This window comes from Lampris incognitus, chromosome 13, assembly GCF_029633865.1.
Source record: "Lampris incognitus isolate fLamInc1 chromosome 13, fLamInc1.hap2, whole genome shotgun sequence".
NCBI classification, from domain to species: Eukaryota; Metazoa; Chordata; class Actinopteri; order Lampriformes; family Lampridae; genus Lampris; species Lampris incognitus.
In genome coordinates this window covers 34,256,499-34,282,590 of record NC_079223.1, presented here as the reverse complement: position 1 = coordinate 34,282,590, position 26,092 = coordinate 34,256,499, and the positions used below count along the sequence as shown (strand labels likewise).

General features: G+C 43.8%; 1 protein-coding gene across 1 annotated transcript in view; it reads right to left on the bottom strand.

Moving 5' to 3' along the window:
• lrmda (leucine rich melanocyte differentiation associated) overlaps positions 1 to 18,508 on the bottom strand; it is a 236,344-nt gene extending 217,836 nt beyond the window's left edge. The window contains exons 1-2 of the mRNA XM_056292394.1: positions 18,279 to 18,508; positions 16,014 to 16,114 (exon numbers count right to left, since the gene is read on the bottom strand). Of these exons, the coding sequence (XP_056148369.1) occupies positions 16,014 to 16,114; positions 18,279 to 18,320 (143 nt within the window). The 5' untranslated portion in view covers positions 18,321 to 18,508. The remainder of the gene's footprint in view (positions 1 to 16,013; positions 16,115 to 18,278) is intronic.
• Positions 18,509 to 26,092: the final 7,584 nt, after the last annotated feature.

Sequence of the window (26,092 nt, the reverse complement as noted above, 5' to 3'; positions counted from 1 at the left end):
GAGAGAGAGAGGGAGGGAGGGAGAACGTTTAAAAAAAAAAGATTTCAAAGTTAGCAAAGAAGCTAAGAGCTCAATTTCCCGCATCCCTTCCTTTGATGGAAGGGATGCGGGAAATTACGAATTAATGACAGCAGCATCTGACACTCTTTTCACTCTTTCCATGGAAGGAACCATTGTTAGCATGTCTTGAAGCACACAGTAAACTGTCTGACAGCCGCAATATGGAACGATAGTTATAAATGACAACACATCCGACGTTTGATTGATGGGCAGGAGTCAGAACATTTAATTGTCTTTACCATGAAAGGCTCCTTGTGCTCTAGATTGAGAGGAAAAGTAAGCGGGCTGAAAAAAAACACACAGGTCCCATGACCAGACACAAGATCTTCTACCATGTCATTTCCTCATTAGGACCAACCCATCCTCCTGCTCCTCATACCACAGTGGGTTCACAGGGGTTTCACTTCATACAAGTCAAGCTCATATCAGATGACATCGAGCATACGTAGTAAACACTTAACAGTATGCTGCGTGTCTGGGTTAAATCCCAAATTAGCCAAACGATTTTTTTTCTATTTTATGAGACGCTTTCATCAGTGTCAAACAAATTCGGCTCCGAATGCTGAAATAGTCAGAGCAAACAGTTTTGATCATGTGCCAGGCTCCCTAATGAACTGTCACAGTGTGAATGGAAATGAATGCCAGCTTGTGCGAACTCAAACAGACACGAGACCCTCAGTACTGGAACTTTAATGCCTGTCAGAAAAGGCTTGAGACAGCACTGTTCCCCTCATTAATCCCTCAATAGCAGAAATGAATACGCCGACTGGGTCCAACATTTTTGCTCTCTCATAAAGAGAAACAGAGAATAGGCTGGAATGTAACTGAACACATTATGAAAGCTATTATCTTCAACAGCCAGTCCCATTATGAATGAAATAAAAAAAAAATCTGGTAATTCAAAACCAATAGGCAGAATGAGAGGTACAGTTAGAAGAAAAGGAGAAAAAAAACTAGGGGAATGGGTCAAATCATCTCTCTCTCGTTCGCTCTCTGTCTGTTTCTTCCTCGCTCTCCTCCAATTACTAACAGACAGGAGGGAGTACTAAATGAGGCTGAAATATTCTTTTTCTTTCCCCAAATTGTCTTAAATCCTGACAAAGTAGAGAAGCAAAATGGAAGGTGGTTCCCGGTTTGACACAGTATCAAAGCTGACAAGATATTAAACTGATCTCCAAAACACAGACCGCCCATGTCAAAGCCGAAACAAAATGTCCTCTTCTCTGAACATAAAGGGGATTTTATTACTCAACAGACATAAATTGACATTTTCAAAACGATTGTTCTGACATAGAATCCCTTTCACCAAATTAGCTGATCCAACAGCCAGCCCTAATCTTTAAAGCAGAACTCGAGTGGCACCAATCACCAACCAAAACAACAAAAAATGGCAAGCGCGGTACAAGTCACATGATTTGATCCACAGTCAATCGCCAACAAGGAAAATCGCTTAAAATCCTTGATGAATGCGTCGCTCTCATCCACCTTGCACATCCATCATCTCAGAGGTCGCCAATAGGTAATTGATGGCTGTGATACAGAAGTCACCACTCTTGCTCTATGGCATCAGAAAACTGAGGAAAAAAATAATACAGAGGCAACACCAAAAGCTTTGTTTCTCTATCTATACGTGTCTGTCTGTCTACCTTCATGCTTGTTTCTTTGTTTGCTAGGTTCACATTCTAAGGTTTCTGCACAGTTTTACATTTCTACAAGTCACACATTCACAAAAGAGAGCAGTGTTCCCTCCAATGGCCAGATATCATCCTCTTTCAGACAAAATATTGCACACAAAACACTTGCATCACCATCACCCCATGAGAAATTTGGTCGTACAACCCTTTCCTTGCTTCCGGATATTCTTTTCAATTCTGTGCACCTGGAGCATCCTCCACTGGCTGTACAACTTCAAAAACACATCTCATGAAAAAATCAGGAGGCCTGTCTGACATGTGTCCCCCTGCCCTGATGGCATGCCAACACCAAAGGCCGGCATTGATTTTCTGTAACGCTGGGTCGGATTAGCCCTCTACGGGGATTAGCTGCCTGTGCAAGGCCTCAGGGTTTGCTATAAAACTAATAATTAATTTAAACAGCCAGGCCCGTCGAAGGATGTGCTCACTGCCCATTCCCAGCATGAGAGAGCCGAGTATGAGTGATGGTGTGTCTGCCGCTCTGTGGAAGGAACAGCTGTGTGTAAAAGTCTATATTCAACTTGGTACTGGAGACGTGCATAATTGTCTCCTTTGTACAGCCTAGTTAGCCCCAAAGACGGCCACTTTTGGAGGAAAAAAAGATTTAGATGCAGATTGATAATCAAGTAGGCAATATGAATGAAACCATTTGGCATAGCTTTGCAAAAGAACCTTTTATAGTTAGGCATATATACCCTGAATGACGGGGATATTCCAACCAAATACGATTGATGGGGATGTGCTTATTTAGCAGAGACATGCAGAGGTGTCTCTGTACATGATTTCACACTCATGCTCTGATTGGTCCCCAACATGTAGTTTTAAGTCATCTCTTTCAGAAAAGCAACACAGAGGATCCATTAATCTACAAAATACATTTAGTGAGATTGTACTTAACAGATCAGCAGCTTAGGTGAAACTGATCTCATTTCGTGATAGCAATAACAGGCTTCTTCACATGCTATTTAAAGTTAGCAACTGAATTTGGTATCAAAAAGTGCCTATAACATATTACATACAAACCGAGAAATAAAGCTTATAGGCTACTACAACAACATACTTACTACAGAATGCTCTATTATTATATTATGCGTTGTGTCACAAGTACCAAAAGATTTAACACTTTATTCATAGATCAGCATATTCCATGATTCAGTGGAAACTCATCATGATGACAGGACCATCAGTAAGTACTTGTGTTTATAGGGGCAATATGAATTTTAGGCCTGTGGAGGAGAGTGTATGAACATTTACAACTGTATGATCTAGATTTCCATAGTATTAGGACTTCTACTTCTTTTTTAAAATATTGTTCCATAAAAGAAAAGACAAGATTCACAGGAAATTATTTTCTTGAGCACTGTACACCATGACAAAGTTCGAGAGCACATGGGTATAGAGGAGTGAAGTGAGTCATATCCTGACCAACAGACCTGTACTTGCTCTGGACTGATAAATGGGGGCTGTGGAGGTAGCGCTTGATGAAAATACATTTTGATTTGATTGAGGTTAATCTGATATGATTGACTACAAATAACAAACGAAATAGCTTTAAGAATACCTTTGAAAACCAGTAGGGGGTTGACTTTTTTGCCCAGTTTTTTATTTCATACTAAATGTGTTTCATCATGTGCAACTTTATTTTGTTTAAACATTACTTTCTAACTTTTGGAAAATGTCACATGGAGAACTTATTACAGCATATAGCCATTACGCTACCACGTGTGGACAAGGTAGCGTAACTACTTAAATCAATTCAACAGCTGTAGTAATGCAACTTACATAATTTCCTATGCTTTCTGTGTTTGCATAATCTAAAGACAACTGTCATAGACTCAGTCAAGGCTGAAGAATAAAAATGTTGTGGGATGGAATGAAAACACTTCTTACTAAAGTGAAAACCAACACATTTCAACGCTTGCCACTCATACACCCTGTGGAAGCATCTCCCTCCTTCACCCAGCTGCCAATAAAGGTTGCCACGGCCACAGAATGTAAAGGGATTTCTCCTGCTTCAACACTTTTATCTGACTGACACACAAACGGCCCTAAGATCAGAAGTCTGCAGACCCTGTTGGGCCTGCCTGGTCTACTTGTACATGTGCACTCTTTCCCTATGAGGATTTCTTACCCTCGCTCCCTTCGTCTTTCCCTTTTCCCTTCTTCTTCCTCCTCCTCCTCCTCCTCTTCCTCTACTGTTTGGTGTTTTGAAGCATCTGAGTACAGACATCTTCTAAGGTTTGGAGGACCCAAGGGCCCCAGCTCCAGACAGAGGGGGAGAAAATAAAGAAACTCACTGCTGTGCCCCCAGTACAAAAGCTATCTCCCCACCACCCCAAGGGAGAAACTCTTAAACATCACCAAACGTCTGGGCAGAAGGAGACGATCAGAACGCGATTTGGTCTGTTGTTCGCACAATCAGTATGTCAGCTGCTGGTTCAGTCAGTGGCTCACAAAGGAACAGCCATGATGGAAGTCAACGCATTTTACCCTAATGGTCAAACAATGTTTTAAGAGGAAAAACAGACAATAAAAATACCCTACCATACAAACTACTATCAGCAAAATGGAGGGGTTGTTTTGTCTCGTTCTCCAGCACACAGACATGTCAGCCACAGACATGAAACACACCATTGCTGTTTCTTATCTCAATATGAGCCTGGGTGGAAAAGTGAGGCAACAGCCTACTGATGTCTTGCAGCCTGCCTGACCATTAAAACATATTTCCATGCTGATGGATGTCATATGCCGCGGCCTAAAAGACCACAGTTCTACAAAACGAAAATGCAACTCTAAACTATAAACAAGTGAAAACATTAAAAGTGAAAGAGGAGAGGAGGAGGAAAGAATAAAATATAGGAGGGGTAGAAAAGAGATGGTGGCGTGGAAGGGATGTTATGCCCCACACATCATCCCAGCTGACCAATATTAAGTCCGTGGGATGGTGGCTTGGAAGGACAGTCTGAGGATTTTTATAGGTAAGACCTGTGAAAGATGTAAGTTCATCTGAAATGGAAACAGGAAATGACTAACAGCTGTGCTGAGAATGTGGCACAGCTGTCCAGAGCTGAAGATGGTTTAAGCATGCAACACGGGTGTAGGGGGGGAAAAAAAAGAGCAAACCACAAAAGCTGCTGCAACTGCAAAGCAAGCAAAATTAGACAGTCCACATGTAGTTTATCACTCCACGGGTGGCAAACCATGATTTAACATAACTCAAAACATTGAGGTTAAGGGGCTATTATTTTAGGCACTCTGTTGTGCAAGGATGTATCAGAGCAAAGTCTTCTGACAACGATGAGGCCTTCGAGGGTTGCTCTTCCTAATAACAGGTTTTGACTGCTCTCATGGAGGACATATTTATTCATCTACTGATGACATTTATTATGCGGCCCTCTTAAAAGGAATCACCCCCTCAAAATTCAAAACAGGGCAAAAACCGCAATCATCCTCTAAAATCTTGGCATCCACACACCCATGTATCTGTCTTCACTTTTCACCCCTGGGCTCTCGAGGAGAAATTTGGGGAGATTGAGAGCCATGAAGCGACCAAAACTGCCTACACCATACCAAAGGAAACTCCTTTGTTCCTCTTCCAAAATGGGTTCCAAACCTTCTTTTTTTCGCCCTTTTTGGGACTCATCCAGGGGAAGTAGAAGAATAGCTGTCCTTCTCCATGCTCCGCTCTAATATGTTCCATGCCTCCTCGTTGCTTACATCATCAATCTGGGGGATGGCTAAGCGTGATGGGGTGAACATAAACGATACTTGAATTATGGACTAAGAGAGACCGAGGTTGCATCTCAAACATATAAGATGGTTCAGTCCCCCTTCCAATCCTTCTTTTTTTAATATGGAGAAATTGGACAGGTGCTAATAGCTGGAAGGCATCCTAAATTACTGTGCGTGTGTCCTAGTGTTTTAAATTTCAGCGCTGGAGAAGGAGAGGAGTAAAGAAAGGACGCAGCCTTACAGCACCAAAATCCACCATCACCATCAACTTCAAGCAGCGAGCGCATTATTGGCAGCCGGGTGCCAGTACTAATCATCTCCCTTTTAATGCTCATTTAAAAATGTACACCCTCGTGTCAAAACATCAACGCTCCCCAAATCTTCTACTTAATAAACATGTCACTAATGAATTATACATCTGACTTTTCCCTCTCCCATATTTACATAGTGTTTCAGCAGCATTTGTGGGTTACTGGTAAAGTATTCAATAAGTGTTTAAATATGCACGAGAGTCAAGATATTAGCCGGAGCATGCACTGTACAGTAGATGTTTATGCAATATCAAAAGACTCTGCCGTGTCTATCAAGATGAGCAAGACATATGGATGGTTTGTTTTTCCCTTGCTAAAATAGAAAAGGGACTATGTCCACTCAGGCCCCATCAGGTCAAGCAATAAAGATCCATCACTGGCTTTTCGCTCTGCTAAAACGCTAAGGAAACATATTGTAGATTTTAAGAGCCTTTTTATTCAGGCAGACTGTGTACTAAAACTAATTGGATTTCTGTCAATGGAAAAATATATCTCTAGGATGGCTTTGAACTCAATAGCTCAAACTATCCAAGTGCACATGAGGGAGTGGGACCTCGCCACATGCCAAGCACCGGGGAGGAAAATTGAATCGGTGGTCAACATAAAATATTAAAATAGCATGGTATCGAATTTTTGAAAAATGATGTCAGGCCTGCTCATTATGTCCAGCAAGGCAGTGAATTAAGCTATATTTAGTGGGTGATAATTGAAATCATAGCTGTAGTCATTACCACTGACAAGTTTCTAAATAATACTCAATAAATCCTTTTTTTCAGAACGGGGTCCCCGTGACAGCTGGCAGTGCTGAAAAATATAAAGTACAGAAACAGAATATCTTTCCTTTCTTTCTTTCTTTCCTCCCCCATATCTCTCTCTCGCTCTCTCTCTCCCTCATTCTCTCCCTCTCGCTTTCTCTCTCTCTCTCTCTTAGAGCCAATAAAATGTCAGCTTTTATTCTCCTCCTCTAAAGTGTTGGCTAGATGTCAGCAGGCCCCTCTAAAGCTCTGCAACTGCAAGCTGAAGGCCTGTAAATCTCTGTGTCAGTGGCACGCCATCCGTCTTGGGATATACAATAAAAAATGTGACGCATTCATAAAAGGAATGGCATCGCTGCCCAGTATATATAATGTGAACAAAAGGAACATAAAGATGTTCCATTCCATTCAGAATCCTAAACCACAAGATGGCTCTAGATTTGGATGGAGGGGGTTTCTGTGGAATGCTTCGACGGCGGCTTTTGACAGTGATTTACAGATGATTCCACTGCCATCAGAGAGCTTTTGTTGTGTTGTAACACAGCGATAGAGATTTACGTTGTAGAGGTGAAAGGAGCTGTGCTTATGAAACCTAGCTGACTTGAAGACTGAAGGCCTACTCATACACAAGGCCATTCACCGTGAGAAGCTAGCCTGTACAAACTACGGCCTTATCTAGTCTTGTGCATGTATAGGAAATGCACGTAGAGCTAGCCAGTAACTCAATATTACCGTTTATCATCTTTCAATAGCACTGTATTGGGATGAAATTTAGCTATTATCATATCGTATTACACAATTCCGTTGTCGAAATCAATGTTATCAAAAATGTGTTCCCTACAAGGTATTATCATTTGAAATCAAGTTTAATAATATTATATTTTACATTACCAAACAGTTCAATGAGGCGAACCTCAGGCAGATTCTTAAACATTGTATTTTTGCATATGTAAGCAGATATTATCATATGTGTCAATATCATGTAAAATTCTATGTTTGCTGTGTTATTTTCCACATTGCCCAATGCTACACACAGGCTCTGTTGTGAAAATCACATTTTCCAACTAATTGGTCCAGTTGCATGTCACAAAGTGACAGGCCTTACCTATATGCACCAATGGAAACCAATCTATAGATATTAACTAATACATGGCCCTGGAGCAGTGGTGCCGCAACTGACCAGATTTGAGATCCAATGGTTGACATCAAAGTGGAGTTAAGCGATCCTGGGTGGAAGTAAGCAAGAGCTAGCTATATTTTGAAAAGACACTGTAAAAAATCCACTCCCTCACTTCTGTCTATGAGTCACGTGGATATACAAACTGATTGACAGCAAGTAGGAACCAATGGAGATGCCAGCTCGCAAAAAGCTCTCCTGATTGGCTCATAAGAAGCCAGTGCAGAGAACAGAGACCAAATTTTTTTTCTCAGTGCATCTACTTACTCGATAGCTGTCGGGATACCAAATATTATTTTTTTAAAAGTGTTCTAAATTAAAATCGCCAATACCCCTTTAAGAGATATAATTCATTGGAATTTGATGGATAATGTTCAACTCAGAGGGGTATCATCAGGACCTTCTGGATATTCAAAAATATAATATTTAAAAAGTCATCAGTTCTATCCATCCATCCATTATCCAAACCGTTTATCCTGCTATCAGGGTCGTGGGGATGCTGGAGCCTATCCCAGCAGTCATTGGGCAGCAGGCAGAGAGACACCCTGGACAGGCCACCAGGCCATCACAGGGCATCACATCATCAATTCTAATTTTACTAATTCATAACTTTACAATCAACATCTAATCAAAATGTTTCTGAAGAAATAAACCCTTCAAACCGGTCTATTCAGTTTGTGTTGGAATGTGAAGGGCTAATTGAAAGAAGCTCCTTTGTCTCCCTGTCAGAATTTTGCTGCCTCTGCAGTTGCTAGGAAGAAAATGCTATGCTTTTAGCTCTGTGATTGGTGGTCCAGCTATAGTTTTACAGAGGTCTGAGCAATAGAGAGTAATTTCAAATTGACCAATCATATCTTCCCTATAAATGGGTAGGCTTTTGTTATCGATACCTTTATAACAAGTGCCACCCACTGCAGGGGGGCACGAATCACAAGCTAGCGAGAAAAAAATGCCGATTAATGAGCTAGCTAGCTATTCTGTTGGTTCATGGTGGAAGCTGCAGGTAGCGTTACTGCTCGTGAGGAGGACATCGTTGCAAATTTAATATCCAAGCAGATTTAAAGAATAACTTCTAATGAAAAGTTGGAATTAATCGGAACAGAGCAACACCAGAGCTTAATTTGGTAAGCTATTTAAAATATAATAGGCTGCCTCGCCAACTGATTTTATTCTGGCCACCGCTGCCACTGTTTTGTATATGTTAAGGTTTATTTGGGAAAGCGGTCATCATGAATTACCAGTCAATCTGCAAATTTACCAACTCAGCAGTCATTAAGCACATTTACCGTAACATATATATGTAAGAGGCTGGTGTGCCAGTCTAATAATACTGTTTATCAACAATATTGCTTGTTTGTGGTTGTGGGTTCCCAAAATGCCACGATCACTGTTCACTGTCCATGGTTCTGAAGTGTCTGTCACTAATGGTTGCTTGGCTGTGTGCGCTGTCATGATGTACATAAAATTTTGTTGCTTTTGTGTGGTAGGAGGGGGTGGCTGTCATGCGTATTGCACCCCGGCACCATATTACACTGAGGTGCACACACAGCTTGTGTGATAATGCAATTATTTGTAAGGAGGATTTGGATTTTGTTTAGTAATAAGCTGGGGGGGGGGTTGTTTTTGGTTATAATTCTCACTCTCCATACTGTTTGCTCGTTGCATTGCCTAAGCTGGACAAGCATCTAAATTTTTGTTTCAGAGCTGGAATTGTCATAGGCAACTTTTGCAGTACTATAGGAGAGGACACAGTAAGCTAGGCTGGTAGTTTGCTTTTTTTTTCTCCAACGAGGGAAGGGTGGTCAGAGAGCAAAGGTTTAAGAGTCATGGTTCGCTACTGGTTCTGCTATGTGCAGATTAATGTTTGCCCTGTTTTGGTGGAAAGAACACATGCAAATGGCACAACAGGCAGTCCACGAACCTGGGATGTAATCAGGATCACATTACTTGAGCTTGGATTTGTCATTTTACCATAACAAAGTGCTTATGACTTGAGCTCGGAAGATTTGAAAATACATTTGTACAGGGCCTTTTTTACACAGTTGGTTGGTATACTATGAGACGGTTGCCTTACTTACTATCGTTTTCAGTGGTTCCTAAATTTTCTGAGATTTCCTTTGATTTTTCAGAACATATTTGTATCAGATGCCTTTCACTTTCATTTGCACTACAGGTTTATATGCTGCCTTGGCCTTTGACTTTGTGTACATGAGAAGTAAACATAATGGCCATGCGTAATCAGACATTTTTTTTTTGGGCTATTTCACGATAGAACTTACAATAGGACATTGTTGATCATATTCTTTTTACTAGGGTGTCCAGGTATGGTGGCGGTCTATTCCGTTGCCTGTCAACACAGGGATCGCCGGATTGAATTCCGGTGTTAGCTCCAGCTTGGTCGGGCGTCCCTACAGACACAATTGGCTGTGTCTGTGGGTGGGAAGCAACACGTGGGTTCTGTCCTGGTCACTGCACTACCGCCTCCTCTGGTCAGCCGGAGCGCCTGTTCAGGGGGGAGGGGGAACTGGGTAGAATAGCATGATCCTCCCACGCGCTACATCCTCCTGGCAAAACTCCTCACTGTCAGGTGAAAAGAAGCGGCTGGCGACTCCATATGTATCGGAGGAGACATGTGGTAGTCTGCAGCCCTCCCTGGATCGGCAGAGGGGGTGGAGCAGAGACCGGGACAGCTCGGAGGAGTGGGGTAATTGGCCGGATACAATTGGGGAGGAGGGGAAAAAAGGGAGAAAAGGGAAAAAAATCCCAAAAAAATTTTTATTTTTACTGTCCTCCCATGAAAGGACTTTTTACAGCAATGATTTCAAAGAAAATGTTGATATCAATTCAAACTGGAGAGATGGAAGAACCAGACAACTGATCCATTACCCACAACAGGTAGTCCATATTCTTCTGTCATCCCAATGCTTTCCCAGTTGTCCATCATTTTAAAAAAAAACAAATGCTGTTGAAAATTAAAAAGGGTATTTTCAACACCAGAGAAATGATACCAAGTAGCACAGCTCCTGATATGAATATGTTATTTCCTGCCAGTCCACGGCTCTCTCATCACTGTGGTTTAAATCTGTTAAAGCAAGAGGAGCACCGCATCTTCCTCAATTTATGAGACGTAGATCAGGCTATTTGAGAATATTGGTTTAAACAGCCCTGATATAATAGATATGGTGTAGATTTCCTGAACAGCCACTATTACCACGCACACGCACACGCACACGCACACACACACACACACACACCACATGCACCATGTATATAAATTTATACATACTCCTGGCTAAGTGACTTGAGGACTTCATACATCCAATGTTTCATATCTGCTCTGCCTAACTGACACTTTATCTGCATACCGGCATCTCTGCAGATTGAACACTTAGGCAGGACAATGACAGCCTCTCTCCCCACTGTCACTTCTCATTCTAGGACCAGTCTAATGCCTCTTACTGGTCTTCTGCCAATAATAGATCCCCCCCGCCTCCGCAACATCAAACACCCAGAGTCTACCTAGCTTGGATGGAAGAGGAGCACTTTTTGTCTCTGGCACTCATTTGTCAATTAGCCGGCCCCTTCTCTTGTTGACATACAGCAACTTGAAAGACACAGCGGTGCCTGTGACGAATTAACAGAGACAGTTGAGTGAGGCATGAACGACAGAGTAATACTATAATGTGCTTTAGATAGGAATATAAAACGACACAGCTGACAGGCCATACAAGGTTTTATTTCATTTCTCAGTGTACCAGGCCTCCCTACTTTGTCTTCTTTGTTCTCTTTTCATCAGACTACTTACATCTCATTTTGACAGCTGGGCGACATTTAGAGCACTTTCGTTTTAAAACGGGAGTTAGCATACTTGATTTGTCATTAAAATGCAAAACGGCTGCCATCACCAACATAGCTTGCTCACACGCATGCGTGCACAACCTTATACACACACACGCACACGCACACAGTGTTTCATCAGCAATGCAAAAGTCCAATATATGCGCCTTTTTCCCACAGCTTCAAGAGAATATTAACGGCAGGCTGAGTTTCCACTGAAAAGTTTCATCTCAGGAGTCCATCTGCTGCGTACAATTCTTATAACAGTGTTTAGGGGTAATGCTGTTTCACCGAAAACCTCACACTCTACCATCCATTCAATCAGTGACGAACCCAGTGAACATTCCCAACTATAAAATAAGGATATCTATGTGGTGAGCTGGTAATGCCCTGCTGCAAGTGTCACATGCCATTTTGCCTCCATCAGCTTGGTATCGATCCTTAATTTCCACATCAACTGCTGAGCGCATGTGGTGCGGAGGCATTGAAAAGGTTAACTGTCTTCAGTGAGGGAGTAAACAAATGTCTTTCACATAAGGGTCCTCAAACGCACCCCCGAAAACACACACTAGCACATTCATACAAAAGCTGTGGGTTTTTTGTGTTTGTGTGTCTTTATGTTGACAGGATTAGGATTAATAGAGACGGACCAGAATGAACACTTTCCAATGAAACCTTTGTTGACAGAGGTTTCAATTAGAGCAAAGCCTTGGGTGACCAGCGTTAATAAATCCATTCACATCACATGCACTGTGTGCATGTACGATTAGACCATGTGTTCAGACCAGACGGAGGAGGGGACCACGAAGTTTCGGGTTCCTTCTACAAACACTTACTGTATAAATGGTGAAACATCTTGGTGAAAATCAGCTGACCTAACTGCCACATTTCATCACCGATTATCCCATGAACCCGAACTTTGCACTAGTGGGATTTGTTTTTTACGGTGTCATTTCATATATCACAAGCCGGTGAGCCTCGTTCACACAGCATTATTGTTCTTTTGGTAACTCACACTCATATGAGGTCCTCAAGCCTCCTGTGTCCAATGTGATAGTACAGCAGGTAATAGATGCAAGTGCCTTCTGCTGACAGAGGGTGAAGTGTGCCGCAGATGCAAAAGGGAGCCATGACAACACAGCACCTCCCCATTCACAGGATAATGTGCACACCTGACCCGAAACAAAGTGGACAACACAATAATACCCGAGCCTGTGACAAACAAATCCCGCTGTAAGCCGCGCTCTTCAACACAATGATGAGATGCTCTGGCAACAAGGCACGGAGAGGGAGAAGTGTAGGTGTGACAAGTCAGCTAACACAGCTTCATCCCAATGTTACCTGCCCAGCCAGTCACTTATACTTACAGCACAGAGGATGATATACAAACACTGTAGACATGCACACACATATGCATACACACAAACACACACACCAAGTTAAGCATATTCCCACATGCAAACACACATAGACACACACAGAGAGCTCATTTAAAGGCGATGCCGTGAACTCATTTCTCACAGGGACTTGTTGTCAGGTCGGAGCGGGAGGGCTGTCAATTGAGCTGACAGAAATACGCATATTAGCCGAAACAAAATCTGGCAATGTCTCCCATTCCGTTTTGAGCCAAACAACTCGAAGAAGTGCATCATGCTGAAGGTAGTCCACTCTCTTTCACTGAGATGTGACTCAGTTTACACTTGGTCTGCTCGCGCAGGCACCGAAATGGGGTCACAGTCCCAACACACCCGTGTCCCTGCCATCTCACGTAGACCGTGTGATGAGTCACAAAACTTACGGGGGCTTTAAAATGTTCACTCACAGCACAGTGATACCCACACAGAGCTCAGGGACAGTGATATCATGTACTGTAGAAAACACCTTCTCCACTTTTACAAAGCTATCGGTGATCCCGGAAATTTTCCAGATCTGTGGACAGAGCTTCACATTTAGCATGGTCTTTTATTCAGTTCTTTTGTCACACCAGGAGTGAACGTCCCTATATTATGCGGAGCGACTGGCGGTCTTTGTTCTACAAGAGCATTCTTATGGGGATCAGAACGATGGAGCCGGAGTAGCAACGCATCTGCTCTTCTTCCTTAGCCAGCATATAACATCATCACATTGCGTCACTTATCGAATTTCACAAATCAACCCAACTACAGTGCCAGAACGCTGTCTTGTGAGTTCACCGCAGGCTCCGTCGGCTCTTTGCCCTCAACTTGACAGTCACGATTACAATGCAAAACATTCAAACGTACTTTTAACGTGAGAGGATGACGAAGCACTGTTTGATAAAGAACGTTCTCATCTGTGAAAACGGTCGATTTATAACCCACTGATATGGGCCCTAAACGGTCAAACTACCACTCTGTCGCTCTTCGGCACTGTTTCTCTGCCCATATCTGCCTCTGAGGTTCAGTAATGATATCTGACATCTGAGATTCCCCCTTAACCCAACTGAAAATTAATGATGAATTAGTAATATCAGAGTTATGAATATTTGATACTGAACATCAACTTCATAATGTGACACATTCATGCCGGAGCAACATAATACAGGGCTTGATCTCCCTGATACTAACAAACATTGGACTTGTTTCTGTCAGATTATAGTGTAAAGCTGTTTATAGGGTACAGCAAAATCCCATATTAATAAAGGTAACCACAGGACATATAGGCTAAGGTCTAATGCAATATGCTGATTCATGCAACAACAAAAAAACAACCCCAAACATAGCAATCAATCAAGTTGCATTTTATATAGCACTTTTCTAGCTGCAGCAGCCACTCAAAGCACTTTATATTTCTGGTCAAATCTGAATTTCAGTCACCTGTTATAACAGTACACAAGCTGTTTTCTGTACAATCACTACCTATTTCGTATGCGTAAGGCCACCGAAATGTGATTTACAATGATTAACTTATTCACATGTGTATTACAGAAAGATCTGACATGGGCCGTTTGAGACTATTGACATTAAGCAGACCAGTGACCGACCTTAGTCGGTATATCTTCCCTCACGGTCTGTCGGCCCATACAAGAAATACCCAAACAAACAGTGAAGCATTTTATAGGTGTACAAACAACTAGCAAAGGATTTAAATACTATTCAAACGCTATTAAATACTACAAGTACTATACGATTTTAAACCTTAAACCTGAAAACTTGAGTTTGAGTAGAGGAACGGGAGCTGACCAGGCAGCCTACTTAGAGGTAAAACAACACATTGTGAAGCGCTATGGGCTGCTGTCTGAACATTAGCTTTTTAATAACACTTCACCCCCTGACCATTCAGTCTGACATTCAGCGAGGACGGATGCAGTTGGCACATTGTACACAATTGGCTTTGTTTGAACGTAAAGGGGGCAATCGTGTTTGAAACCCAGAAGAATATAACAGTACAGTATGACGCCTTCAACAGATGAAAAGGTGAATCGAGTTCCAGTGAGCTAATGTTCATTCTCTATTTGCTGCGGCTCATTAGGAATATTAATGCCCTGATAAGCGCACATTTATGCACGGCACACTGGGAGCAGCAGAGGAATTTAGCAATTATTAATGTGACAGGCCCCGGCGTAAAGCAAATCAATTAAACCAAGGAACCCACGTCTTCAGCTGCAGACAACTGCTTCGAGATGGAATTTTTCATGAGATAAAAAATGCCTTGTATTCAGGAGGCTTCGTGGCCTGACAGGTCAGGAAAAAGGTTCAGAAACAAAAGCACCATGCAAGCATCATCTCCTCTCCTCTTTTCGCCTGATCAACTGTGCTAGTCCTGCTGCTGAAATAGCATCCCCCTCTGAACAGCTGCCATGAGGTGATCCTTTATGTCCTGTCAGAGGAACCTTTTCTTGTATCGGCCCCTAAATTAACATGTCACATTTATTGATCATGCCTTTTATCCTGCCACAGCATGGCACTGCCCCAGCTCTTTCACTCATTCAGCTCTCTGATGTTCTGGTGACACTTTGACCACCTATAGACTGAATGCACCCATTCACTTGTTCTTGATGTAGACATACATTTGTCGACTAGTGTGTTCAGAGGCAACATTTAATTCATGTTACCATGACATCACTCAAGTCTCATGTCATTGGAAAAATAATATTGAATGCAAATGCTGATGAACACACGTACTCAAAATAAAGGGATGCCAAAAATACTTTAAAATCAGGTAATGCACTGTCTCTATTAAACAGCGCAAGATAGCATGTTTCATCCAAATTACAATTGCAGCCAGTATGTTTTCTTAATTAACAAGCTTGCACAGTATGTAGACTATCAACAATTTGTTGTTTACACATGACCCGTTTGTTATTTAAAGTGAAGACAGCACTTGTCCAAGATTAATATGACAACCCCACCAAGGCTCTATCACTAGATAATTTAATGTCGAATTCAGTGTCCAAGGTAATCATGCAATACTACATCTCTCCTCCTACCTTAGCTGATTGAAGCTGAGATCCAGCCTTTTTGCAAACCGTCCGTACCTGTCCCCAAGGAAGTCAGGGATGACCTTAGAGTCATGTCCGATATAGGAAATCTGGGAAAACAAGATATAGTGTCAGTATGTAGTGGCTGTGTCAAAGGTAGCAGTAATGGCTTTGAAACCCTGACATCAGTATAGCAATCTATGTTTCGGGATAACCAACCTCCAAATATTTCAGTTGAGTCACTTCAAGTGACAACCACTCAATGTTGTACATAACAGCAATCTTCCCACTGAACTACTGCACATGAAAATAATTCAATGTTAACGCTTCATTTGTATATTTGTAACCAAAGCAAGGCTATATTTCACTCACGAATCATCTGTTACTTCTGCATACTGATTTTGACTAACAGCCACCCATCCATACATTATCTTAACCACTTATCCTGCTCTCAGGGTCGCGGGGATGCTGGAGCCCATTCCAGCAGTTCATTGGGCGGCAGGTGGGGAGACACCCTGGACAGACCGCCAGACCATCACAGGGCCGGATTTTGACTAACAAGTATTCATAATCGTCTATGAATGCTGACTCATATTACCACAAATACCTAACACTTTTGGTAATTTGTGCCCAATTTGCACAATATTCCTTGCATATTGGCATATCCGCACAATATGTATGTATGCAGTGGTGTACTAGCCATCGAGCATACCGGGACAAATGATGTGGGCCGCCGCACGGTGGGCCAGCGGACCGTCAAAAAAACAAAACAAAATCCATGTTCGGGGTGTGCATGAGGGCGTGCTGCGTCTGTTCCGGGACTGGACTCGCTGGCCAATCACAACCAAGTTAGTTAAGGCGCGTTGCAAAAGTTGCGCGCGGCAGTGAGATGGCCAACGAAAGCCATGGACAAGAAAACGAGAAAAAGTAAAAATAAGGGGTCGAAAATATTTGAGAAAAAAAGAAAGCAGGCAGGCATTAGAGGCACAGGCTTCCAAATGTAAACAAGCACAAAACCGTCCGGACCCACAATGCACCTGTGCTGCGTGTGTAGGTGGAGCGTAAGCAAGGCAGTGTTTAATGAGAAAGGCGGATGACCAGCAAATAGCGGTTATATTCCAGGGATTAGTCATATCCTGAATTTCAAGAGTGTCGCCTGATAGACTACTTGTTACTGTTTAACCCACGCTGATGGCGTGTTACAATATAAGTAAGTGCTACTGAAATATGTCCTGGAATAGACACGTACCACTTTCCATTGCAAAAGTATGAATACGGGGTGTCCGAGTGGCGTGGCGGCCTATTCGTGATCCTCCCACGCACTACGTCCCCCTGGCGAAACTCCTCACTGTCAGGTGAAAAGCAGCAGCGGCTGGCGACTCCACACGTATCGGAGGAGGCATGTGGTAGTCTGCAGCCCTCCCCAGGTCCGCAGAGGGGGGCGGAGCAGCAATCGGGCCGCCCCGAAAATAGGGTAATAGACCAAGTACAATTGGGGAGAAAAATGGGGGGGGGTCTTTGAATATGTTCAGAATCACATGTCAACAATAAAAGGCTATACCATTACCTGCAAGGATTAGGTTGCTAAATATTGTGGGCTCTGTCCTGTTACCCCCCCCCCCAAACCGGGCCAGTCCCAGCAGATAAATTCAGGGCTGAATTTCTTTCCCAGTACACCCCTGGATGGATGCATGCATGCAAATACATGCATGCATGCATGCATGCATGCATGTATTTGGTAGTAGTTGTCTCACTCATTTGTACATATGTAGTAGTTTCAGTTTTATTTATTTTATCTAGGTGTACGTCTTATCTTTAAATCTTATTCTTTTAAAGGACTGTACCTGTTCTGTTCTGCTCTTACCTGCTGCTGCAACGCCCGCATGGGAAATAATAATAATAAAGTACTATTTTATTTTAAATACTAGTTGCCTGTTCAGTTAGACATCCCATTTGGCCTATTACTAGCGGGCTGCACCTTCCCTAATCTGATCCCAGATCAGCTTGGAACTGTCTAACTTGGTTTCCACCGGTGGCGTTCTGGGCTGGTAAAGTTGCTGTACAGAGCACCGAGTAATGTCCGATATCCGACGCTGGCTGTGAGTCACATGACCCAAATGACGGAGTAATAACCCACATTCATTCCGCAGTATACGAAGCTTATCATTCAAAATTAAATTCTCCAAAAAAACAAAACATGGGACAAACAAGCAATAAACTAACTGACAGATATGTTAACCAAAACAAAAAAAACAAAAAAAAACCGTTGCCTACTTGCGTGCCATTCATTGCCACCAACGATTCGTTTCGTGCCATGATTTTAAACTCTTGGAAGTAGGTGACGACAATCCGGCGACTCTGGAGACAAACTACCTAACTTGCGGCACAAACTTCTTCCCACGCCAGAAAAAGAAAAGAAAAGAAAACGACTTTTGTACACCGTTCTCCGTTCTACACGTACGCACACACATGCATAGCTATGTGTGTGTGAAAACACTTGGGAGCCTCGGCTTGCTGTTTCTAATTTACTTCTTCCGCATGCTGCTCCACATCAGCTGACCCGCGCTGCGGAAACACGCCGACGCTGGGTAGTCGGTGACGAAGTCACAGGGTTGGTCATCTGCCCCGATCTGCCCCTGCAGAGGCAACCACACGTCCCCCATGGAATAAGGACCCGATAGTAAAGCCAGACTTGGTGTTATGCTGTAGCAGTCTGTCAGGAATTAAGGGTTATCATGGAAACACACTACATCATGAAAGCGTTTTACGGATTATCAGCAGTTGTTGCTGTTGTCAGTGTTAAGAAACCGTTAATATAATCTGTTCTGAAACTGCAGGGGAAAACACAGCCATTCTATTTATTTTGTGTTGTTTTATTTTATACTCGGTTTGGTCCTGTTTAAAAACCAATGGATTCTCTCTCGCCAGTGACATGGCCAACAACGCAAGCCCATTTGGCTACAGACAGAACAATATGGACATTAAATTAATAATGGACACTTTGAGACATCCTGGTGACTCATTAACACGCGTCAAATTATATGCACAGGCCTGGGGACAGTATATCTGATTCAAAAACCAGCCTCGGGACTTGTATCACATCTTCCTCTCCTCTCTTCGCCCTGTCTTCCCTGTCTATCTACTAACCTGTCTAATAAAGGCTGCAATGGAAAAGAAAAAGGAAATTGACCATCTGAGTTGCAGTGGAGTCACAAAAGTTGGATGAGAGAGGGTGAGTATGTAGCGGTGACGACAAAACCCAAGTCCTAAACCGAGTATATGTTTCCCCCTTTTTCTTCCCAATTGTATCCGTCCAATTACCCCCACTCTTCCGAGCCGTCCCGGTCGCTGCTCCACCCCCTCTGCCGATCCGGGGAGGGCTGCAGACTACCACATAGTACCTGCTCCGATACATGTGGAGTCGCCAGCCACTTCTTTTCACCTGACAGTGAGGAGTTTCGCCAGGGGGACGTAGCGCGTGGGAGGATCACGCAACCCCCCCCCCCTTTGTAATATAACATAATATAATGTAAATATGACACTTTGTAAACACTCGCTGGTCAAGTTGTCTCACATATCTACGATGTGCACTACCTCTTTTTAAACTAGATGTGCAAGACAAATGTTCGTGCAATACAAATGTACAATTGTAAATACACATACAACTACTGTATAGTGGTTACAAATTATTGCCGTTATTGTTGTGGTTGTAACATAGCATGTAGTTGTGTGGTGGATGATAGTTGAACATATAGTTTATAATTTTGGTACATAGGACAATATAGTATAGTGGGATTACATAGCATTGTTTAATGGCCATGATGGGTTGTGGGGTTGTGGTATAGGTATATGGTCTATTGTATGGGCAATATAAGCAATACGGTATATGGGCATAGGTTGTTGTTTACTTAACCATAACAAAACTCTGTATAGTAGTGACATACCTGTTGTGCACACGTTTACCTCCACTGCCCTGGTTGTTGTTCCATTTATTTCTGTTTGTTTTCCTCTTTTTGTTTTGTTTTGTTTTGTTTTAATGTGTGTGATGTCTGCAAGTGCTAGAAGCTGCTGTGTACTGGAGTCAAATTCACCGTGCATAGGCACACTTATAAATAAAGCTGATTCTGAGAATCATAATTAGATCTGTTGTGTTAGCCAGCTAGGTTTACACATAAAAGGGGATTGGTGAGGGGCTCATATAAACAGACTGGACATAACACGACACATGAGGGAACATTTTTAAGGAAACAAAGAGAAGGTAAGCAAAATGAAGAAATGCAGAGACTATCTGGGTCTTCTTTTCAGATTGAGATTATTGCACTTGTAATAATCAGATTGTGTAATAATCAGATTGAGGGTGTAAGAATAGGGGATGCCGTACATTGTCGTTTACTGTATCTACCACTTTTGGAGAATGCAATATGAATATTCAACTATACCTCATGTAATTTGTAGGAGAAATACAGTTGGAGTGTTGAGCCCTCTGAGACTGTAACTGTGATTTAGGACTATGAAAATAGCCTATACTGGACTTGTTTAAAAAAGAGTGATGTGCTTTAAGTGATGTGCTTTTTTTGCTTTTTTTCCCTTGTCTCTTCTCCCACATATGTGAATGGTGTGATGTGAGTCTCTCTTGTGTGCATGTATAGTCTGTCTTCCTGTATCATCTGCATGGTGATAGTGGTCACATGGCTCAGGTCCTGGGCTGTTCCAGTGGCATCTGGACACTGCTTAGCATCCTCCTCATCATATTCTTCATATATTTTGTAGTTAGTCATTTAGCTGACGCTTTCATCCAAAGTGACTTAAAATAAGTGCATTTAACGTAGGAAATCAGGAGAACTACTAGTCATCAGAGGTCATAAGTGCATCTTCTCTCTAAACAAGCATCTAAGAGCAAAACCAGTGCTAATGTAAAAGCGCAAGAAAGAGATTTTTTTTTAATTTAGATGAGTGAATACAATAAGTGCTAAGAGCAAGTAACAGGGTAGCAGTTCTTGGAGAGGTGAGTTTTCAACCTGCGCTGAAAGATGGGCAGCGACTCCACTGGCCTGACATCAGTGGGGGAGTTCATTCCACCACTGTGGGGCCAGGACAAGAAAGAGCCGTGACCGGGTCGATCAGCAGCAGGGGCCTCTGAGCGATGGGGCAACCAGGCGTCCCGAGGCAGCAGAGCGAAGTGGTTGGGCGGGGGTGTAGGGCTTGACCATGGCCTGGAGATAGGAAGGAGCTGTTCCTTTCACTGCCCTGTAGGCTAGCACCAGAGTCTTAAACTGGATGCGAGCAGCTACTGGGAGCCAGTGCAGGGACATGAGAAGGGGAGCTGTGTGGGAGAACTTAGGGCGGTTGAACACCAGACGAGCTGCAGCTTTCTGAACAAGCTCCAGAGGTCTGATGGCTGACTCTGGGGCTCCAGCAAGGAGGGAGTTGCCGTAGTCCAGCCAGGAGATGACCAGAGCCTGGATGAGCACCTGTGCCATCTTATTGGTCAGGAATGGGCGAATCCTCCTGATGTTATAGAGGAGAAATCTGCAGGAGTGAGCAACCGATGCAACTTTTGCAGCGAACGACAGTTGGTCGTCCAGGGTCACACCCAGATTCCTCGCAGTCCGAGCTGGCATCACCACGGTGTTGTCAATGGTGATGGCAAGGTCTCGGAGCGGGCAACCTTTCCCTGGGAGGAACATCAGCTCTGTCTTGTCCAGATTGAGCTTCAGGTGGTGTGTCGCCATCCACTCGAAGATGTCAGTCAAACACGCAGCAATGCGTGTTTCTACTTGTGTGTCAGAGGGAGGAAAGGACAAGATCAGCTGAGTGTCATTGGCATAACAATGGTAAGAGAAGTCATGCAAGCGAATAACAGAACCTTGTGCAATGCCTGTAGTCAGTCTGTGAGGCTCTGACACAGATCCCCTCCACATCACCTGGTAGGAGCAACCCTTCAAGTAGGATGCAAACATTGAGAGTGCAGAGCCTGTGACACCAAGCCCCTCGAGGGTAGAGAGGAGGATCTGGGGGTTCACTGTGTCGAACGCAGCTGACAGGTCCAGGAGTATCAGGACAGGGGAGAGAGAGTTTGCTCTCACAGAGTGCAGTGATTCTGTCATTGCAACGAGGGCTGTCTCTGTCGAGTGACCCACCTTGAACCCAGACTTGTTGGGGTTCAGGAGGTTGTTCTGGTGGAGGTACAAAGAAAGCTGGTTAAAGACAGTACGTTCGAGAATTTTGGATAGAAAGGTTAGAAGGGAAACCAGTCTGTAGTTTTTGACGGCAGACGGGTTAAGTGATGGTTTCTTGAGAAGGGGGGGGGGCGGTGACTCTAGCAGTCTTGAGGGCAGATGGAAAGCATCCTGCCTGCAGGGAGGTATTGATGTGGTGGGTTAGAAAGGGAAGGAGTTCAGGTGCTATACACTGAAGAAGAGGGGAGGGGACCGGGTCAAGGGAGCATGTGGTGGGGCGACTGAATGTGATGAGGTTGAATAGAATAGACTTTGTCATTTGTACATACATACAATGAAATTCACTTCCTGCGTTTAACCCATCGTAGTTGTGCAGCTATGTGCAGTGGGCTGCCGCCATGCAACGGTTTACCCTTTCTGGGTACTGACAGCTGGGTAGACTGTGCCCAGGGATTTGAATTCAGAGTTTCCTTCCCCTAGCCTTTGCCTAAACAGGCATCAACCTACAAGGCAGCAGCTGGTTTTGTTGTCAGAGTGTTTCCTTCTCCTAGCCTTTGCCTAAAGAGGCATCAACCCACAAGGCAGCAGGTGGATTTGAAATCAGAGTTCCCTTCTCCTATCCCAATGTGTTGGCTGGACTGGGCACCATGGGAAGTACCATACAGGGGGACCAGATCTATCAGTAGGGACGTCGTCCTTAGCCAAAGGGCCCTTGCTGAGGTAAGGTGCTACCCTTCTACAGCCTGCAGTTGCAGTTTAGTGTCTTACCCAGGACGTGAGGACCTCGTCGGGGGAGAAGGGAGCAAGGTGGGATAGGGTGGGACATGGAGAGGTGAGGGAGGGTGCAGAGGATGGGATAGTGCAAGCAGAACTAACTGGGTGGTGAGAAAAGGAGGATCTGATGTCGTTTACCTTCTTGTCAAGGAAGTTAGTAAAGTCATCAAGGAGAAGGAAGGAAGTAGGGGTTGAAGAAGTATAGAGAAGGTTTCAAAGAGTTTCTTAGAGGCAGAGGATAGGATTTTAGAGCGATAGAAGGCAGCTTTAGCAGCAGAAAGGGAGGAGGAGAAAGTAGAAAGAAGAGACTGGAAGTTGAGAAGGTCCTCTGAGAGTTTGCCTTTTCTCCACACTCTTTCGCTCTGTCTGTCAGTACGTACAGAGTCGGTCAGCCAAGGGGCAGGTGGAGTTGGGTGTGCAGGCCTGGAGGTGAGGGGACAGAGATTGTCCAGAGAAGAGGAGAGGGTAGAGAGAAGATCAGTAGCAGTGTCAATGGGTAGGAGAGAGAAAGATTCAGTTGTAGGGAGGATAGAGGTAACAGAGGAGGAAAGATCAGTGGCGGAAAGAGAGCGAAGGTGTCTACGGGTGGAAACCATGTGGGGAGGGGGAGAAGAGAGGGAGAGAGAGAGAGAGAGTAGGACATGAAATAGTGGTCAGAGAGCTGGAGGGGAGTAACAGAGATTGGAAATAGGACAGTGTATAGTAATGATAAGGTCCAGCTGGTTGCCGGCCTTGTGGGTAGGAGGAGAGGGTGAGAGGTGAAGGTCAAAGGAGGAGCGGAAAGAGAATCTAGTTTGTCAGTGTGGATGCTGAAGTCACCAAGAAGGATAAGTGCAGAGTCATCAACAGGGAAGTGCAAGACAAGTGTGTTAAGCTCCTCCAGAAACTCACCAAGGGTGCCTGGTGGGTGGTACACAACCACAATGGTGAGTTTGACTGGATAAGAGACAGTAACAGCATGAAATTCAAAAGAGGGCAGAGAAAATTGTGGAATGGAAACAAGAGAACATTTCCATTTCGGGGAGATTAGCAGGCCAATACCACCACCTCACTTCCCAGCTCTGGGAGTGTGAGAAAAAGAGTACACATTTGACAGAGCTGCGGATGCGGTAGAGTTTTCTGGCATGATCCAGGTCTCAATTAGAACAAGAAAGTTGAGGGAGAGCAAGGACGCATAGCCTGAGATAAACTCAGCTTTCAGCACCGCAGACTGGCAATTCCAGAGCCCTCCCGTCACCACTTGCTCAACGTGAGTGGAGAGAGTGGGATAGATGATTGGTAGGGTCACAGCACCTAGGAGTGACCCATGTCTATGCCAGCCCCAGGGAGAGGAAAGGACAGGAATGCAAAGGAAACACATAGTCTATACTAGGTACACAAAATACAGAAGACTGACTGGATCTAAAAAGAGCAGTCCTTGCTTGATGAACTCTTGGCTTGAAAAAGTCACGCTTGCCTTTGTTCAACCTAGACCTGTTTGCCTAGCAGCAGTGATTTAAAGAACACTGATTGCTAATTGTCTGCCAGGAGTGCAGGCCACACCCTGGCCACTTAACGCCCAATTGGCCAAAGAAGTAAACTGAAACTAGGCCTATTGCTCAGAAACTGGTCACTCATGTAAAACTCTATCAAACCTCACACAAAAATATTAAAAATCTGCAAGCAGCAAGTTACCAAGGAATATATTTATAAGCTAAAATGATAACTAAGTCAAAACGACTAGGCAACAAGAAATATTTAAGGACAGACTAGGTGAAAAACCGCTACAGCTAGAGTAAGACAGCCACAGCTAGAATAAGATCCCACTAGTTCCCACTAGGAACCAGCAGCAAATCTATAGAGAAAAGGACTAATACTCAAGCAGCTGGAATAAGACTAATAGCAATTTGCTAAGCAAGAAAGATGATACTTACCCTATGCTAGATGAGCCAGCAATTCAGAATCACTCCAGAAATTAAAATGCACACTGGAATGAAACTGAACCAGGCCGGACTTATAAATCCCTGTGATGTTCTGGTCACACCCTGACCACTTAACACCCAACTGACCAAAGAGGTACACTGAAACTTGGCCTATTGCCCAGAAACTGGTCACTTATGTAAAACTCTATCAAACCTCGCACAAAACTATTAAAAACTGCAAACAGCAAGTTACCAAGGAATATATTTATAAGCTAAAGGATAACTAAGTCAAAACAGCTAGGCAACAAGCAATATTTAAGGACACACACAGCTAGAATAAGACAGCTACAGCTAGAATAAGATCCCACTAGTTCCCACTAGGAACCATCAGCAATATCTATAGAGAAAAGGACTAATTCCATTATAATTCTATTATCCTTTGCATCTGGGTAGTGTAGCTGTCTATGCTGTTGCCTACCAACACAGGGATTGTCAGTTTGAATCCCTGTGTTACCGCCAGCATGGTCGGGCATCCCTACAGACACAATTGGCCATGTCTGCGGGTGGGAAGCCGGATTTGGGTATGTGTCCTGATCGCTGCACTAGCACCTCCTCTGGTCAGTCAAGGTGCCTGTTTGGGGGGGAGGGGGAACTGGGGGGAATACTGTGATCTTCTCACGCTCTACGTTACCCCTGATGAAACTCCTCACTGTCAGGTGAAAAGAAGCGGCTGGCGGCGCCACAAGTATTGGAGGAAGCATGGGGTAGACTGCAGCCCTCCCCAGCTTGGCAGAGGGGGTGGAGCAGCAACTGGGACAGCTTGGAAAATAGGGTAATTGGCCAAGTACAATTGGGGAGAAAAATGGGGAAAAAATCCCCCCAAAAAAAACTTCTGTTATCAGGTAGCACGGTGGCGCAGTGGTTAGCATGGTCGTCTCACAACAAGAGAGTCCTGGGCTCGAGCCCTAAGGTAGTCTAACCTTGGGGGTCATCCCGGGTCGTCCTTTATGTGGAGTTTACGTGTTCTCCCCGTATCTGCGTGGGCTTCCTCCGGGTGCTCCAGTTTCATTCCACAGTCCAAAGACATTTAGGTCAGGTGAATCGGCCATACTAAATTGTCCCTAGGTGCAAATGTGTGTGTGTGTGTGTGTGTGTGTGTGTGTGTGTGTGTGTGTGTGTGTGTGTGTGTGTGTGTGTGTGTGTGTGTGTGTGTGTGTGTGGGCCCTGTGATGGC